We start from the raw sequence: 19,415 nt of genomic DNA, 5'->3' as shown, positions 1-19,415 counted from the left end.
TCACTCGTCCTGCTCGCCACAGTAAACATGACTCGTGCCGTTCTCCCGCGGCCCTCACTCGTCCTGATCGCCACAGTAAACATGACTCGTGCCGTTCTCCCGCGGCCCTCACTCGTCCTGCTCGCCACAGTAAACATGACTCGTGCCGTTCTCCCGCGGCCCTCACTCGTCCTGCTCGCCACAGTAAACATGACTCGCGCCGTTCTCCCGCGGCCCTCACTCGTCCTGCTCGCCACAGTAAACATGACTCGTGCCGTTCTCCCGCGGCCCTCACTCGTCCTGCTCGCCACAGTAAACATGACTCGTGCCGTTCTCCCGCGGCCCTCACTCGTCCTGCTCGCCACAGTAAACATGACTCGTGCGTTCTCCCGCGGCCCTCACTCGTCCTGCTCGCCACAGTAAACATGACTCGTGCCGTTCTCCCGCGGCCCTCACTCGTCCTGCTCGCCACAGTAAACATGACTCGCGCGTTCTCCCGCGGCCCTCACTCGTCCTGCTCGCCACAGTAAACATGACTCGTGTCGTTCTCCCGCGGCCCTCACTCGTCCTGCTCGCCACAGTAAACATGACTCGCGTCGTTCTCCCGCGGCCCTCACTCGTCCTGCTCGCCACAGTAAACATGACTCGTGCCGTTCTCCCGCGGCCCTCACTCGTCCTGCTCGCCACAGTAAACATGACTCGCGCGTTCTCCCGCGGCCCTCACTCGTCCTGCTCGCCACAGTAAACATGACTCGTGTCGTTCTCCCGCGGCCCTCACTCGTCCTGCTCGCCACAGTAAACATGACTCGCGTCGTTCTCCCGCGGCCCTCACTCGTCCTGCTCGCCACAGTAAACATGACTCGCGCCGTTCTCCCGCGGCCCTCACTCGTCCTGCTCGCCACAGTAAACATGACTCGCGTCGTTCTCCCGCGGCTCTCACTCGTCCTGCTCGCCACAGTAAACATGACTCGCGCCGTTCTCCCGCGGCCCTCACTCGTCCTGCTTGCCACAGTAAACATGACTCGCGCCGTTCTCCCGCGGCCCTCACTCGTCCTGATCGCCACAGTAAACATGACTCGTGCCGTTCTCCCGCGGCCCTCACTCGTCCTGCTCGCCACAGTAAACATGACTCGTGCCGTTCTCCCGCGGCCCTCACTCGTCCTGATCGCCACAGTAAACATGACTCGTGCCGTTCTCCCGCGGCCCTCACTCGTCCTGCTCGCCACAGTAAACATGACTCGTGCCGTTCTCCCGCGGCCCTCACTCGTCCTGCTCGCCACAGTAAACATGACTCGTGCCGTTCTCCCGCGGCCCTCACTCGTCCTGCTCGCCACAGTAAACATGACTCGCGCGTTCTCCCGCGGCCCTCACTCGTCCTGCTCGCCACAGTAAACATGACTCGTGTCGTTCTCCCGCGGCCCTCACTCGTCCTGCTCGCCACAGTAAACATGACTCGCGTCGTTCTCCCGCGGCTCTCACTCGTCCTGCTCGCCACAGTAAACATAATGAATGGTGACTGTAGAACGCAAAAGCCGAATCCCGAACATTTTGGGCGATCTCAAAACACATTTTCGAACTCACTAGTAGCCTATACTTGTTGTTTAACTACTGCGCTCTGTTACCGGTAGGCGTGGCCTCCTAGGGCAGCGAAGCAAGTGCATTCTGGGAGTTGTTGTCTTTCATCCACATAAGCCAAAAATACATTTTCTGGCTTTTCTCAGTCTACAGTAGAAAGCTCCAAATTCAAAAATAATTTCACATTTCTTCTACATAAATGACCCATTTTAAATACATATTCATCTTCGCAGAGGTGAAGTATCCCTTTAATTTGAGATGGCTTTATCTGAGAGCTGAGAGGATGTTGCAGTACACTATCATATATATCAGTGGTTTTCAGACCCTCTCTGCAGATTCTGTATGTCTCCTTCACCAGACACACTCAGTTGAGTTCATAGAGCCGTGTTCTGATGATAAACTCCTCATCTGAATCAGCTGGATTAAAACACGAGACATACAGCATATGCAGAGCGGTGGGTTCCCAGGACTGGGGTTCAGAACCACTTATAGAAAATAACTGTACATTTCTATCATGTATACTAAGATTACAAGTATTGAGTGATAATTGGATGTCTTTATAGCATGGATGCATCTAAAGAAGACGGGTTGTCCTTGGGAAGACTTGTAAACGATCAGACCAGAAATCCTACTTGCAAAATGAGAACCGTTGAAGTGAGCAGAAAACCTCACCTGTGTCTCTTTGCTGTACGAGACATTCTACCAGGAGAAGAAATCACTTACAATTATGGAGACTCAGATTGGCCATGGCGAGTCAAGGTACTATCAAGAAAATGCTAAAGAGATTGATCAGTAATTCATGATAATCTTTTACTGTCATTCTGATTAGTTACCATGTGATTGTGGTCTCATATTTCTGAAGCCTTTAAATCAAGCATCAGCAGAATCCACTGATAAAAAGCCAGCCAGCAGTTTGGGCCCGCAGAAATCGGTAGGTCCACTTTAAAACATCTGTATCATTATATTATTGACTATTTCAGCTTAGAGATGTGTGTGAAAGAAATGATAGTTAAAGTGTAGGACAGCTAGAGAAATGAACATAAACAAGTTTTTCTGTCCTTCACAAATATTTCCTGCTTTCTTAGCCCCATTGTGCAGCTTCTCTTCCCTTTCCTGAATTGGACAAGGTGAACAGCAAGGGTCCACATAAGCTGTCAGGCAAAGCAAGAACATCAAGGAATAAAACGGTAACCATCTCATACATGCAGCAGCGATCTACTGATGTTTACTGCCAGCTAGTTAAAAGTGCAGTCAGTGATTTCTGATAAACACTGTTGATATTTAAAATCGACAGCCAAACAAACACACACCTCCCTTCATTGCTCCGCCCCCAAAATAATGAACAACACAGGCAACCAGTTGACTACAGGTGCATATCCACTTCATCCAGCACACGTGTGTAATAGTTGTGGCACGTTCGGATCATTTTACTGACTTGGATCTTTGAATCTCGTTCATCAAAATTAACAAATCTTTTTTCGAAAACCTTTTGTTCATTTCAGTAGAATGTATTTAAAATGGTAGCCAAATTCCCCAAACACATCAAATGTTGATCGCATTTAGAATAAGAAAAAAAGTGCGATGCAAGGAAAAGGCCAAATTATGAGAGACGGAAATGATTCATTAATTTATTTGGGTCTTCAGGCTATGCAGTCTGTTAGTTACCTCACCTCCCGATCTAAGCCGTTCGTTCATCCTGTGACATCCTCATAAACTTAACTTTGCAGTCTGTAGTACCGGATACGTACACGTTTCGAGTCTATCGACTTCGGGTTCAAGTCATTCGTTCATCACGTGGCAGCCCCATTGAGCTATGCAGTCTGTAGTACCGGATACGTACACGTTTCGAGTCTATCGACTTCGGGTTCAAGTCATTCGTTCATCACGTGGCAGCCCCATTGAGCTATGCAGTCAATACTGGATGCAGAATTGATTAGTTCATATTTTGAGTCTTCGAGGACTTGAGAGGTGAACTAATCATTTATCTTTCCAGTACTGACAGCATAGCCTCAATGGGACTGATGGGAAGAACGAAGGACCCAAAGACTCGAGTGATTTAACTAATCATTTCTGTTTCCAGTACAGAACCTATAGGATGTTGTGTGTGCGCAGTCAACACAAAATTAAAGAATCACTCTCTGAGACAACTCAGTAGTCACGAGTCATTAAAGATTGTTCAAAATGTCTATCACACAAACAAGCCCCCCCGTTGGACCCCATTGAAGTCACTATATGGAGAAACACCTGGAGTGTGTTCCTCAAAAACCTTCATTTCTTTTACACTGAAGAAAGAAAGACATGAACATCTTAGATGGTGTGATGATGGCGAGTAAATTATCAGGAAATTTTAATTCTGAAGTGAACTAATCATTTAAGTAGTTATTGGTTCAGAGTTTTAATGTCTGAACCAGTGTAACTATTAATTTGACTATTGTCACAATTTTGTTGTTTTTTATTTTATTAATGATCTTTGCTTTGAAGTGTGCAAAACACGTTTCTTTATTTTTTGTTTACCCCTACAGTGTGTTTGTTTTGTTTTATATGGGTGCCACAGTTTTCAATATTTTTAATGTCATTTTATTCTTGTTTAAGCTAAATATCTCTTTATATATCTGCAGAAGCGGTTTCAATCAAGACTGTTACAGTCATCCTCAGTCGCATCCATATCTGGTGCACCCTCTTCATCAGCACCCTGTGCTGTGTCCACCTCTATAATGGCCTCATCAACCTCATGCCCTCCTGCCCTGTCCTCATCAACATCAACACCTCCCACGTCACCTTCATCATCCTCGCCTGTGCAGCCTTCATCATCCTCGCCTGTGCAGCCTTCATCATCCTCGCCTGTGCAGCCTTCATCATCCTCGCCTGTGCAGCCTTCATCATCCTCGCCTGTGCAGCCTTCATCATCCTCGCCTGGGCAGCCTTCATCAGCCTCGCCTGGGCAGCCTTCATCATCCTCGCCTGTGCAGCCTTCATCAGCCTCGCCTGGGCAGCCTTCATCAGCCTTGCCTGGGCAGCCTTCATCATCCTCGCCTGGGCAGCCTTCATCAGCCTCGCCTGGGCAGCCTTCATCAGCCTCGCCTGGGCAGCCTTCATCATCCTCGCCTGGGCAGCCTTCATCAGCCTCGCCTGGGCAGCCTTCATCAGCCTCGCCTGGGCAGCCTTCATCAGCCTCGCCTGGGCAGCCTTCATCATCCTCGCCTGTGCAGCCTTCATCAGCCTCGCCTGGGCAGCCTTCATCAGCCTGGCCTGGGCAGCCTTCATCATCCTCGCCTGGGCAGCCTTCATCAGCCTCGCCTGTGCAGCCTTCATCATCCTCGCCTGTGCAGCCTTCATCAGCCTCGCCTGGGCAGCCTTCATCATCCTCGCCTGTGAAGCCTTCATCAGCCTCGTCTGTGCAGCCTTCATCAGCCTCGCCTGGGCAGCCTTCATCATCCTCGCCTAGGCAGCCTTCATCAGCCTCGCCTGTGCAGCCTTCATCAGCCTCACCTGGGCAGCCTTCATCAGCCTCGCCTGGGCAGCCTTCATCAGCCTCGCCTGGGCAGCCTTCATCAGCCTCGCCTGGGCAGCCTTCATCATCCTCGCCTGTGCAGCCTTCATCAGCCTCGCCTGGGCAGCCTTCATCAGCCTCGCCTGGGCAGCCTTCATCAGCCTCGCCTGGGCAGCCTTCATCATCCTCGCCTGTGCAGCCTTCATCAGCCTCGCCTGGGCAGCCTTCATCATCCTCGCCTGGGCAGCCTTCATCAGCCTCGTCTGTGCAGCCTTCATCAGCCTCGCCTGGGCAGCCTTCATCAGCCTCGCCTGTGCAGCCTTCATCAGCCTCGCCTGTGCAGCCTTCATCAGCCTCGCCTGGGCAGCCTTCATCATCCTCGCCTGTGCAGCCTTCATCAGCCTCGTCTGTGCAGCCTTCATCAGCCTCGCCTGGGCAGCCTTCATCAGCCTCGCCTGGGCAGCCTTCATCAGCCTCGCCTGGGCAGCCTTCATCAGCCTGGCCTGGGCAGCCTTCATCAGCCTCGCCTGTGCAGCCTTCATCAGCCTCGCCTGTGCAGCCTTCATCAGCCTCGCCTGGGCAGCCTTCATCATCCTCGCCTGGGCAGCCTTCATCAGCCTCGCCTGGGCAGCCTTCATCAGCCTCGTCTGTGCAGCCTTCATCATCCTCGCCTGGGCAGCCTTCATCATCCTCGCCTGGGCAGCCTTCATCATCCTCGCCTGGGCAGCCTTCATCATCCTCGCCTGGGCAGCCTTCATCATCCTCGCCTGTGCAGCCTTCATCAGCCTCGCCTGGGCAGCCTTCATCATCCTCGCCTGGGCAGCCTTCATCAGCCTGGCCTGGGCAGCCTTCATCAGCCTGGCCTGGGCAGCCTTCATCATCCTCGCCTGTGCAGCCTTCATCATCCTCACCTGGGCAGCCTTCATCAGCCTCGCCTGGGCAGCCTTCATCAGCCTCGCCTGGGCAGCCTTCATCAGCCTGGCCTGTGCAGCCTTCATCAGCCTCGCCTGTGCAGCCTTCATCAGCCTCGCCTGTGCAGCCTTCATCAGCCTCGCCTGTGCAGCCTTCATCATCCTCGCCTGTGAAGCCCTCATCGCCTTATGCGCAGCATTCATCATCCTCATCCTCGCCTGCTCCACCCTTATCTTCACCTTGTGCTGTGTCAACACCAGTGGTTCACTCATCACAGGTGTCTGAGACACTCTCATGGGAGGTGGGTAGATTCATTTGCTGAATTATTGGGATGGTCGGGGTGTATTGCACTGGTAGAACTAACAATAGATTATATGAAATTATATATCATTTATATTGGTTTGTATTCATCCTCTTCCAGATATCCTCTTTAAGGCCATCAAGAAAAAGACAGGTATGTGACTTGCCATGTGATACTTTATATGCAATTTTTTTTTGCATAATTATGAATTGGCTTGCATAATAGTATCCGCAATATGATGAAACGTAATGTTACAGCAACCACTGCCTTGAGTAAGTGTTAAATTCTCTCATTCAGTATTCCGGAAGTTCCGTCTGTGACACAGACTACAGCGATGTCACAGACTACAGCGATGTTGACTACATACCAAAAATCAGCTCCGATGAATCGGATGGTAGTTCTTCTGGACATGACATGGTCAAAAGTGCTTTGATACATCCAACATCTCCCAACGAGGCAGGTAGTTCATCTGATCAATTTATGACCGCACCATCACCAAAAAAGATGAAATGCCAATCTAAAGAGACAAACACTTTGTCTGGTGAAAAGACTTTTATTCAGTCAATGCCATCACCAAAGCAGGAACGCAAGGCGTACAACAAGAAGCAGTATTGCCTTTATTGCTCTAAGCCATATTCAAAAATGGCAAGACACCTTGAATTTGTCCATCGCAACGAAGTGGGGGTTGTAAAGGCAATAGCATTTCCAAAACATTCCAAAGAAAGACAAGTCCAGTTAAACCTCCTTAGAAAAAGGGGCAACTTTGCCCACAACACAGATGTGGTGAGACAAGGACATGGGGAGATGATTGCCTGCTACCGTCCAAAAAATAGACAAAGAGCCAAAGAATTTATTCACTGCATTTACTGCCAAGGGCTTTACAACAAGCATAGCCTTTGGAAGCATATCAAAAACTGTCCCCTTAAACCTAAAGAGGATGATGCCCAGGGCAGGAAAAGAGTTCGATCTCTGTGTGCTTTAAACACACCAGTTGGCTTAGAAGTGAGCAAAGGTTTCAAGAAAATACTGTCCTTTATGAACTATGATGAAGTTTCGCGTGTAGTTCATACTGACAGATGCATCATGCAGCTGGGGGAGCACATGTTCAACAGGATGGGGTCTGATGTGACCAAACATGACTACATCAGACAGAAGATGAGAGAAGTAGGCAGACTTCTTCTTGAAGCAAGGAAGATTACCCCACTGAGAACAATGGTAGACTTCTTCATACCAGCAAACTTCAAACATGTCATAGCAGCTGTTAAAGTTTTATGTGGCTACAATGAAGAGAAAAACTCCTACCGCATTCCTTCTTTAGCTCTCAAACTTGGGCATTCTTTAAACAAGGTCTGTAGCATTGTTGAGAGCAATGCCATGATGTATGGAGATCATGATCGTGCTGAATGCGCCCGAGACTTCAGGAAAATACACCAGGCAAGGTGGAATGAGTACATTTCTGCTGGTGCTATAACTACATTGAAAGAAGCCAAGTGGAACACACCACAGATCATTCCTTTCACTCAGGATGTCAAAGTCCTGCACACACATCTTGAAAAGAAACACGATGGGCTCCTAAGTAAGCTCAGAACTTGCCCTTCTGCTGACAGCTACTCTGCTCTAGCCAAGGTCACACTGTCCCAGGTCATCCTGTTCAACCGAAGGAGAGAAGGTGAGGTATCCCGGATGCTTTTGTCAGCTTTTAAAAGTAGGGATTCTTCTGAGCTACACAAAGACATTGCCATCTGTCTGTCTGAGTTTGAGAGGAAGCTGTGTCTGCACTTCACAAGAGTTGAGATCCGGGGTAAACGAGGCAGAAAGGTTCCTGTGCTCCTCAAGCCTTCCATGGTTTCTGCCATGGAGCTGCTCGTTGAAACGCGGGAGCTTTGTGGTGTTCCAGCAGAGAATCCCTTTATGTTTGCCAGATGTGGAGCAATGTCAGCCTACAGAGGTGGAGAGTGCATCAACAAAGCTGCTTGCGAATGTGGCATAAAGAACCCTGAAGCACTGTCATCAACTAGGCTCAGGAAACACATAGCAACCATGTCTAAAATTCTTAACCTTGATGAGAATGAAGCAGACCAACTGGCTGATTTCCTTGGTCACGATATCAGAATCCACAGACAGTATTACCGGTTACCAGAGGGAACACTGCAGCTGGCAAAAATGAGTAAAGTCCTAATGGCCATGGAGAAAGGAACACTGTCTGACTACAAAGGAAAGAAACTTGATGACATTGAAATTGACCCAAATGGTATGAGTATATTTAGTCTGTGTGTATCTGTGCTGTACTTATTTGCAAAACACATCATGTCACAGATACTAAGTATAAGCAATATAGTGTTAATTTTATTGTCATTTAATTATTTAGAGCAACTTGAGGCCCAAGGTGATTCCATGTCAAGTGATGAGGAGGACTACAGTGACCTATCTCAGACAACAGCACCAGCAGAGACTGATCGACCTGTTCAACCTGTTCAATCTGATCAACCTGTTCAACCTGTTCAATCTGATCAATCTGTTTCACAGGTGGATCAATGTAAGAAAAATCTCTAAACTGCACAAACAACAATAATCAAATAAACATGAATTAGCTCCAAGCAGCAATATCCAGCCAAATTCAAATAATCAACACATGAGGACACAATCTTGATTTGGTCTTTACTCACCGATTTAGTTGTAATGAGAATTTACTTTTTAACTATTTCATAGGTTCTTCACACGCTCCAAAAAAGAAATGGGAGGACAGTGAGGTAAAAGCAGTAGAGAGACACATGATGAAGTTCATCAAGACATGCAAAGTTCCTGGTAAGCAAGACTGTGAAAGATGCATTCACGCAGAGCCAGAAGCTTTGAAGCAGCGAACATGGACTGGTGTGAAAAATTATGTGCGGAACAGGATCACGACTCTTAAAAGAAAGGGTGGTTTGTAGGGAGCCATCAACACTTCAACACTTTGCATATTATGCTCTTTTTGTAAGAAATTGAGCTTAATTAAAAGAAATGAGGATAAAGGTGTAGAAATATTCTGAGGATGGAATGAAACAGAATATAAAGTGAAAAGTTAGAGTATAAGAAAGCTAATGAAGAAGTAGAGGATAGTAATATAGTCTAATTTCATTTATTCAGTTTTCTTTGTTCAGTTGCAATGAAGTTGGATGGAATGTCATGTTAAACTTTTTGATATTTCTGTTATAGAGGGAGGAGAGAATGTAAAGATGATAAAGTGAAGAGTGATTAGCTGTGTTGGACATGGGCTGTGGCTGGATGTAACCGATCGGTGAGAGTTGCCGTGTGGAGGCGGGAGGAGCTGAAAACTGAGACGTGAGTTTGACACTTTCTGCTTCCCGTAGTGACGCTTGCGCTGTGTTTGCATACTTTACCACAGCTGAAGTGGAATAAATGCATTATTTGCCAAATACACCGATATTTCAGAGACATTTTGATTCAATACATGTACTGCTTAATACAGCGTCTGTTTGTACAAGAATATAGTTCAACATAAGCCTAAATCCCAATGAAGTGGGGTCTACATTGTATCAGTTTTATTTTGATAACCATGACAATATAACATCGCGACTACATGAAAAGAGCTTTCACTGTTATAAAAAACAGATTTGTGCGGTGGATTCGGCAAATCGTGGATCAGTTGTGTCGTCATCAGAGCTCGTGAGTCGCTCTGGAGAAAGTGCTCTGGCTGAGTCCTGCTCTCGAATCGCTCTCGCCGTACTCTGAGACCATACGTCACAGTCACGGGGCGTCGCTGTCTGAAGCCGTACACAAGCTCTAACCGTCATGCACTGCTCAAGTCAGCCGTCTGTGCAGCGCTGTCCAACAAGTTCAACAAGCATAAAGCTCTCCTCCCTCTTTACATCATCTTTATATTCTCCTCCCTCTTTACATCCCCTTTACATTCTCCTCCCTCTTTACATCTGTAAAGTAAAGGGGATGTAAAGAGAAGGAGTGAATGTAAAGAGGAGAGAATGTAAAGAGGATGTAAAGAGGGAGGAGAGAATGTAAAGAGGATGTAAAGAGGGAGGAGAGAATGTAAAGAGGATGTAAAGAGGGAGGAGAGAATGTAAAGGGGATGTAAAGAGGGAGGAGAGAATGTAAAGGGGGTGTAAAGAGGGAGGAGAGAATGTAAAGAGGAGAGAATGTAAAGAGGATGTAAAGAGGGAGGAGAGAATGTAAAGAGGGAGGAGAGAATGTAAAGGGGATGTAAAGAGGAGGAGTGAATGTAAAGAGAGAATGTAAAGAGGATGTAAAGAGGGAGGAGAGAATGTAAAGAGGATGTAAAGAGGGAGGAGAGAATGTAAAGAGGATGTAAAGAGGGAGGAGAGAATGTAAAGGGGGTGTAAAGAGGAGGAGTGAATGTAAAGAGGAGAGAATGTAAAGAGGATGTAAAGAGGGAGGAGAGAATGTAAAGAGGATGTAAAGAGGGAGGAGAGAATGTAAAGAGGATGTAAAGAGGGAGGAGAGAATGTAAAGGGGATGTAAAGAGGGAGGAGAGAATGTAAAGGGGGTGTAAAGAGGGAGGAGAGAATGTAAAGAGGGAGGAGAGAATGTAAAGGGAATGTAAAGAGGGAGGAGATAATGTAAAGGATGTAAAGAGGGAGGAGAGAATGTAAAGGGAATGTAAAGAGGGAGGAGATAATGTAAAGGATGTAAAGAGGGAGGAGAGAATGTAAAGGGAATGTAAAGAGGGAGGAGATAATGTAAAGGATGTAAAGAGGGAGGAGAGAATGTAAAGGGAATGTAAAGAGGGAGGAGAGAATGTAATGGATGTAAAGAGGGAGGAGAGAATGTAAAGAGGAAGGAGAGAATGTAAAGAGGGAGGAGATAATGTAAAGGATGTAAAGAGGGAGGAGAGAATGTAAAGAGGGAGGAGAGAATGTAAAGAGGGAGGAGATAATGTAAAGGATGTAAAGAGGGAGGAGAGACTGTAAAGAGGGAGGAGAGAATGTAAAGAGCATGTAAAGAGGGAGGAGAGAATGTAAAGGGGATGTAAAGAGGGAGGAGAGAATGTAAAGAGGGAGGAGAGAAGAGAATGTAAAGAGGGAGGAGAGAATGTAAAGGGGATGTAAAGAGGGAGGAGAGAATGTAAAGAGGGAGGAGAGAATGTAAAGGGGATGTAAAGAGGGAGGAGAGAATGTAAAGAGGGAGGAGAGAATGTAAAGGATGTAAAGAGGGAGGAGAGAATGTAAAGGATGTAAAGAGGGAGGAGAGAATGTAAAGGATGTAAAGAGGGAGGAGAGAATGTAAAGGGGATGTAAAGAGGGAGGAGAGAATGTAAAGAGGGAGAAGAGAATGTAAAGAGGGAGGAGAGAATGTAAAGAGGGAGGAGATAATGTAAAGGGGATGTAAAGAGGGAGGAGAGAATGTAAAGGGGATGTAAAGAGGGAGGAGAGAATGTAAAGAGGGAGGAGAGATTGTAAAGAGGGAGGAGAGAATGTAAAGGATGTAAAGAGGGAGGAGAGAATGTAAAGAGGGAGGAGAGAATGTAAAGAGGATGTAAAGAGGGAGGAGAGAATGTAAAGAGGATGTAAAGAGGGAGGAGAGGATGTGAAGAGGGAGGAGAGAATGTAAAGAGGGAGAAGAGAATGTAAAGAGGGAGGAGAGAATGTAAAGGGGATGTAAAGAGGGAGGAGAGAATGTAAAGAGGGAGAAGAGGATGTAAAGAGGGATGAGAATGTAAAGGGGATGTAAAGAGGGAGGAGAGAATGTAAAGAGGGAGGAGAGAATGTAAAGAGGGAGGAGAGAATGTAAAGAGGGAGAAGAGAATGTAAAGCGGGAGGAGAGAATGTAAAGAGGGAGGAGATAATATAAAGAGGATGTAAAGAGGGAGGAGAGAATGTAAAGAGGGAGGAGGGAACGTAAAGAGGGAGGAGAGAATGTAAAGAGGATGTAAAGAGGGAGGAGAGAATGTAAAGAGGATGTAAAGAGGGAGGAGAGAATGTAAAGAGGGAGGAGAGAATGTAAAGAGGGAGAAGAGAATGTAAAGAGGGAGGAGAGAATGTAAAGGGGATGTAAAGAGGGAGGAGAGAATGTAAAGAGGGAGGAGAGAATGTAAAGAGGGAGGAGAGAATGTAAAGAGGGAGGAGAGAATGTAAAGAGGGGGGAGAGAATGTAAAGAGGGAGAAGAGAATGTAAAGAGGGAGGAGAGAATGTAAAGAGGGAGGAGATAATGTAAAGAGGATGTAAAGAGGGAGGAGAGAATGAATGTAAAGAGGGAGGAGAGAATGTAAAGAGGGAGGAGAGAATGTAAAGGGGGATGAGAATGTAAAGGGGATGTAAAGAGGGAGGAGAGAATGTAAAGAGGGAGGAGAGAATGTAAAGAGGGAGGAGAGAATGTAAAGAGGGAGGAGAGAATGTAAAGAGGGAGAAGAGAATGTAAAGAGGGAGGAGAGAATGTAAAGAGGGAGGAGATAATATAAAGAGAATGTAAAGAGGGAGGAGAGAATGTAAAGAGGGAGGAGAGAATATAAAGAGAATGTAAAGAGGGAGGAGAGGATGTAAAGAGGGAGGAGAGAATGTAAAGGGGATGTAAAGAGGGAGGAGAGAATGTAAAGAGGGAGAAGAGGATGTAAAGAGGGATGAGAATGTAAAGGGGATGTAAAGAGGGAGGAGAGAATGTAAAGAGGGAGGAGAGAATGTAAAGAGGGAGGAGAGAATGTAAAGAGGGAGGAGAGAATGTAAAGAGGGAGAAGAGAATGTAAAGAGGGAGGAGAGAATATAAAGAGGATGTAAAGAGGGAGGAGAGAATGTAAAGAGGGAGGAGAGAATGTAAAGAGGATGTAAAGAGGGAGGAGAGAATGAATGTAAAGAGGGAGGAGAGAATGTAAAGAGGGAGGAGAGAATGTAAAGAGGGAGGAGAGAATGTAAAGAGGGAGGAGAGAATGTAAAGAGGGAGGAGAGAATGTAAAGAGGGAGAAGAGAATGTAAAGAGGGAGGAGAGAATGTAAAGAGGGAGGAGATAATATAAAGAGGATGTAAAGAGGGAGGAGAGAATTTAAAGAGGGAGGAGAGAATGTAAAGAGGATGTAAAGAGGGAGGAGAGAATGTAAAGAGGGGGGAAAGAATGTAAAGAGGGAGGAGAGAATGTAAAGGGGATGTGAAGAGGGAGGAGAGAATGTAAAGGGGATGTAAAGAGGGAGGAGAGAATGTAAAGGGGATGTGAAGAGGGAGGAGAGAATGTAAAGGGGATGTAAAGAGGGAGGAGAGAATGTAAAAGATGTAAAGAGGGAGGAGAATGTAAAGGGGATGTAAAGAGGGAGGAGAATATAAAGATGATGTAAAGAGGGAGGAGAGCTTTATGCTTGTTGAACTTGTTGGACAGCGCTGCACAGACGGCTGACTTGAGCAGTGCATGACGGTTAGAGCTTGTGTACGGCTTCAGACAGCGACGCCCCGTGACTGTGACGTATGGTCTCAGAGTACGGCGAGAGCGATTCGAGAGCAGGACTCAGCCAGAGCAGTTTCTCCAGAGCGACTCACGAGCTCTGATGACGACACAACTGATCCACGATTTGCCGAATCCACCGCACAAATCTGTTTTTTATAACAGTGAAAGCTCTTTTCATGTAGTCGCGATGTTATATTGTCATGGTTATCAAAATAAAACTGATACAATGTAGACCCCACTTCATTGGGATTTAGGCTTATGTTGAACTATATTCTTGTACAAACAGACGCTGTATTAAGCAGTACATGTATTGAATCAAAATGTCTCTGAAATATCGGTGTATTTGGCAAATAATGCATTTATTCCACTTCAGCTGTGGTAAAGTATGCAAACACAGCGCAAGCGTCACTACGGGAAGCAGAAAGAGTCAAACTCACGTCTCAGTTTTCAGCTCCTCCCGCCTCCACACGGCAACTCTCACCGATCGGTTACATCCAGCCACAGCCCATGTCCAACACAGCTAATGTAAAGGATGAAAGAGGGAGGAGTGAAGGTAAAGAGGGAGAAAATGGGGAGGAGTGAAGGTAAAGAGGATGGAAAAGAGGGAGGAGTGAAGGTAAACAGGTTGAAAAGAGGGAGGAGTGAAGGTAAACAGGTTGAAAAGAGGGAGGAGTAAAGGTAAAGAGGATGGAAAAGAGGGAGGATTGAAGGTAAAGAGGGAGAAAATGGGGGAGGAGTGAAGGTAAAGAGGATGGAAAAGAGGGAGGAGTGAAGGTAAAGAGGGAGAAAAGAGGGAGGAGTGAAGGTAAAGAGGATGGAAAAGAGGGAGGAGTGAAGGTAAAGAGGGAGAAAATGGGGGAGGAGTGAAGGTAAAGAGGATGGAAAAGAGGGAGGAGTGAAGGTAAAGAGGGAGAAAAGAGGGAGGAGTGAAGGTAAAGAGGATGGAAAAGAGGGAGGAGTGAAGGTAAAGAGGGAGAAAATGGGGGAGGAGTGAAGGTAAAGAGGATGGAAAAGAGGGAGGAGTGAAGGTAAAGAGGGAGAAAATGGGGAGGAGTGAAGGTAAAGAGGATGGAAAAGAGGGAGGAGTGAAGGTAAAGAGGTTGAAAAGAGGGAGGAGTGAAGGTAAAGAGGGAGGAGTGAAGGTAAAGGAGGAGGTAGAGATTTTGATGGGTGGATGGAGGAAATATCGAGGATGGTTGTGCACTGAGAATCATTCCCACCTCCAAGTTAATTGATTTTTCATTGTTCTTTTTTTTTTTTTTTATGTTTTTGAATTTCTGTCATTAACTGCAATGTGTACTTTCAACACAATGTGTTCAAGACTGTTAATATTAAAGAGTCATTTAATTGGAGTGTGTGTCACTCGAGTCCCCAAAGAGTCATTTAATCGGAGTGTGTGTGTCTCTCAAGTCCCCAAAGAGTCATTTACTTGGAGTGTGTGTCTCTCAAGTCCCGAAAGAGTCATTTAATCGGAGTGTGTGTGTCTCTCAAGTCCCCAAAGAGTCATTTAATCGGAGTGTGTGTGTCTCTCAAGTCCCCAAAGAGTCATTTAATCGGAGTGTGTGTGTGTGTGTGTGTGTCTCTCAAGTCCCCAAAGAGTCATTTAATCGGAGTGTGTGTGTCTCTCAAGTCCCCAAAGAATCATTTAATCAGAGTGTGTGTGTGTGTCTCTCAAGTCCCCAAAGAGTCATTTAATCGGAGTGTGTGTGTGTGTCTCTCAAGTCCCCAAAGAGTCATTTAATCGGAGTGTGTGTGTCTCTCAAGTCCCCAAAGAGTCATTTAATCGGAGTGTGTGTGTGTCTCTCAAGTCCCCAAAGAGTCATTTAATCGGAGTGTGTGTGTCTCTCAAGTCCCCAAAGAGTCATTTAATCGGAGTGTGTGTGTGTCTCTCAAGTCCCCAAAGAATCATTTAATCGGAGTGTGTGTGTCTCTCAAGTCCCCAAAGAGTCATTTAATCGGAGTGTGTGTGTCTCTCAAGTCCCCAAAGAGTCATTTAATCGGAGTGTGTGTGTCTCTCAAGTCCCCAAAGAGTCATTTAATCGGAGTGTGTGTGTGTCTATCAAGTCCCCAAAGAGTCATTTAATTGAAGTGTGTGTTTTTTTTGTTTGTTTTTTGGACAATTACTACACTTTACAGAAGAACATGACTAATGTGTTAAAGCCCCAGTGAGTTAGCCTGGCTCCGCCCTCCTACGCACTTCCGCTCAATTTTATTTTCCTTCAGTACTACGTCTGGGATTGTGCTGTAGACTTTGGTTTCCAGAAATAATTTTTTTACCGGTCCAATCAGCGAACAGAGGGAGTGGCTGAGAACGATGACGTTGATGTAGCGCGTCAGTTTGAGTTGGAGTTCAGTAATGGCAGCGGAGAAAGACGTGAGAAAATCTATTCGGTCCGTTGTTGCAAAACTGCCGAATATCCAGAAGTTAAAGCCGGAGCAAGATCAATGTTTGCTAAGTGTTGTTGGTGGCCATGATGTTGTGGCCCTCCTCCCCAAGGGGTTCGGGAAAAGTTTAATTTTCCAGCTCACTCCGCTAGTGGTGAATGAGTTAGCTAAGGCGAACGATAGGATGCAAAGCCGATAGTTGTTGTCGTCTCCTCTTGTTGCACTAATGGAGGACCAAGTGAGGGAGGCAGAAAGGTTAGGAGTTGGTGCTGGGCAGCTCGGCGTGCACGATGATCACTGTACAGCATTTGCGGCAGATCCGAAACGACCGCAGCGGCGTATTGTTAATGATTACACCCAGCTTCGACAGTTGACTGAATACATCACTGTCCTTAGTGTCAAATAAACATTTAGAATTTAGAATTGTTCCTTGAACTCTTAAATTCGATGAACAAAACATGCAGCTCTCGTTGACAGACATCTTATTCTAAACATAATCCTCTGATCATTCGGACTTGTTTTTTTATTGCTTAAAACAATACACAAGTAATAACAGAAAACATAATACAAAAACAAACAAAAAATAATAATAAAAACAAAACAAAAATAAAACAGTAGGAGGATAATATAAAATAAACATGAACAAGTTAAGAGAATTACATGACACTGAAAAAGGAAAATAATTACAAACAGTTAATGTTTTTAAGGCTTTTTTTGTTCTCAGACAACTTAATTGAAAAGAGGTATTTTTAAAATTCTTTCACAAATATAAGAAAGAGAGGTTTAGCATTTAGATATTTAGATTTATGAATATGGAATTCGGACTTGTTGTTTCCAGCCGGTTACGGCGCATGACATACGTCACGACCACACGTTAGCGATTGGCTATGGCAGATCCTGAGTGACGCTGGGCAGATCCAATAGTTTTGAACTTTAACAGAGAACCCGCCTACAAGGAAGTAAACGTTTCTCAATGGAGCGAGGCCAGACTCTCTGTACAAATGAAATGTACGAGAGTCTGGTAGAACCAGGCTACCAGTGAGTAGCCAAAGACTCAAGATGTTTTTGTGATAATGATTATTTTGCAGTCGATGCTAAATTAACTAGAGGGATGCAGGCCGTGGTCTTAGAAAAACTATTTAGGCTATATATATATATATTAGTTTGCGTGCCGTGTGCTCGGCTGCTTGCTGTGTTGTGATCGTAATTATACGATCACGCGAGAGAGAAAGTAGATGTGTGCAGTTTCAGCCGTCCTCCTCTGATTGTGATGTGATCGAAATAACAAACAAAACAATTTTGTAAAATGATATATGAATCATTTTTATTTTATCATATATCATTTTACAAAACTTTTTTGTGCATGTGCTCCCGCACACACAATTTCAGTCACAACACGCAGTCAGAGGATGCGCTGAAACATCAGCTCGCGATGCTGTTCCCTTCATTCATAACTCGGACTGAGAAGGATAGGCTATATTTGTGTAAATAGTTGTGCAACTGCGCAAACTTTATGAAGTTTAATGTTTGGGTTCCAGGGGAATTTATGACTGTTTCACCTTTTCAACCTCATCAAAGTTTCGTAATTAGTAAGTTCTGTGCTTTTTCTCTTTTTTTTCTTGTGTGCTGACTGATGAGGGGCCGATGTGCCTTGGTGAAACGGTGTTTGTACATGTAGCTTATTTTTTTAATTATCGTGGCAAGCAATCATAAAATACAGCATATTGCACAAAAAAAAAGCAATTTACTGAGAAACGGACCTCGGGTTTGGGTCGGGCTCAGGCTTAAAATATAACCGTAATGTTCGGGTCAGGTTAAATGATTTCGGGTACGGGCCGGGTTTGGGCTTAAGTTTAAAGCCTGTGCTGACCTCTACTTCAGGCACATAACTTGTAAAATTTCAGCAATTATTAAATGACTTCTGTAGAGCTGTTTTACAGTTGAAATAGAATTGAGCTGAATAATGACACTATTGTCTTCAGTTCCATCTTTGGTTCTCTCTGATAGTCAATCAATCAAATACAGTCAAATGAATAATATTTCTGAATGTTAATTGTCATTCCCCAACTGAGCAGTGAAGGACACTTCATCTCAAGCTACAAATCAGACAAAAATGTTGGCTACCCATTTTCTGTGATCTTGACGAAATAAAAATAAAAATAAAAAACTGTTTACTCACTAAATATATACCATCTCAACAAAGTCCTGATATTATACCTTTACCAGAATCTGTGTATCACCATGGTCCTCAAAGTATGACTTAACCAGAGTCTGTGTATCACCATGGTCCTCAAAGTATGACTTGATCAGAGTTTGTGTTTAATGTCCCCAAAATGGACATAAAAAATACTGTCCCTAAAGTGAAGGCAAAATGTCAGGTCTTTAAGGAAGACTTTTATTAATAAAATCAAGTGATAAGTGTGATGACAGCTTCTCCAGAAGTGCAGTCATGTCTTTCTTTTGTCTCTAGACCCTTCAGAAAGGGGTGTCCCTAAAGGTAGGGTTCCCAGTCATACGTCCTCACATTGTGGTTAAGTAGGTATGTGTGTGTGTGTGTGTGTGTGTGTGTTTGAGACACTTTCTCTATGTATGTGTGTGTGTACGTGCGTTCGTGCGTGCGTGCGCGCGCGTGTGTGTGTGTGTGTGTGTGTGTGTATGTGAGTGAGCGAGTGAGTGTGTGTGTGTTTGATACAGACACACATTTACTCCAGTAGGTGGCGTTGAGTGACTGTCTCTATGTTTGTGTGTGTGTGTGTGTGAGAGAGAGAGAGAGAGTGAGTCTTGTTTGTGTGTTTCAGCTACTGATGTATTTTTGGTCATGTAGTGTGTTACGCATCCAGAGCTCTGTGACACTGAATATAGGCATCTGCTAAATGCATAAATGTAAATAATACTTATAGAGCAAATACAGAAGCAAAATGCTGTTTGTAATAGTTTTAGATTGAGTATAAACCTGTTATCTGGTTAGTTGCTTTTTATTATTTGCATTCAGCATTGTTATTCTAACTCTACATCTCATTTAGTTTCTGAACACAAGACCATGAAATGTCCACAATTACTCCCATACTTTATTACGCAGAACATCCATAACCAGAAATCATAATACAACACTACATTTGTTGTAAATAAATATAAATAAATACATACAGGCCTTCATGTGTCATTTCATAATCTAAGCAAGTTATTCTATATCTTCATAGAGATTCAGGGATACTATATTTTAAGACAGTGCTTAATATGAATATATAGATATATATTTTTTTCTCCTACTCCTTTTCTCTTCATTTTCTTTTTATTGATTTATTGTATTGTATTGTAAAGCACTTTGGATCAACTTCGTTGTGTTAAACTTGTGCTCTATAAATGAAGCTTGA

General features: G+C 44.9%; 1 protein-coding gene across 1 annotated transcript in view; it reads left to right on the top strand.

Moving 5' to 3' along the window:
* LOC130071097 (uncharacterized) overlaps positions 1-6,577 on the top strand; it is a 38,961-nt gene extending 32,384 nt beyond the window's left edge. Inside the window, exons 15-16 of the mRNA XM_056235712.1 lie at positions 4,173-4,349; positions 6,555-6,577. Of these exons, the coding sequence (XP_056091687.1) occupies positions 4,173-4,349; positions 6,555-6,577 (200 nt within the window). The remainder of the gene's footprint in view (positions 1-4,172; positions 4,350-6,554) is intronic.
* The last annotated feature ends 12,838 nt before the right edge of the window (positions 6,578-19,415 follow it).

Source organism: Rhinichthys klamathensis, unplaced genomic scaffold (genome assembly GCF_029890125.1).
Source record: "Rhinichthys klamathensis goyatoka isolate OS25496 unplaced genomic scaffold, OSU_Roscu_1.1 h1tg000429l_1, whole genome shotgun sequence".
In the NCBI taxonomy this organism is placed as follows: domain Eukaryota; kingdom Metazoa; phylum Chordata; class Actinopteri; order Cypriniformes; family Leuciscidae; genus Rhinichthys; species Rhinichthys klamathensis.
This window is presented reverse-complemented; position numbering and strand designations above follow the sequence as displayed.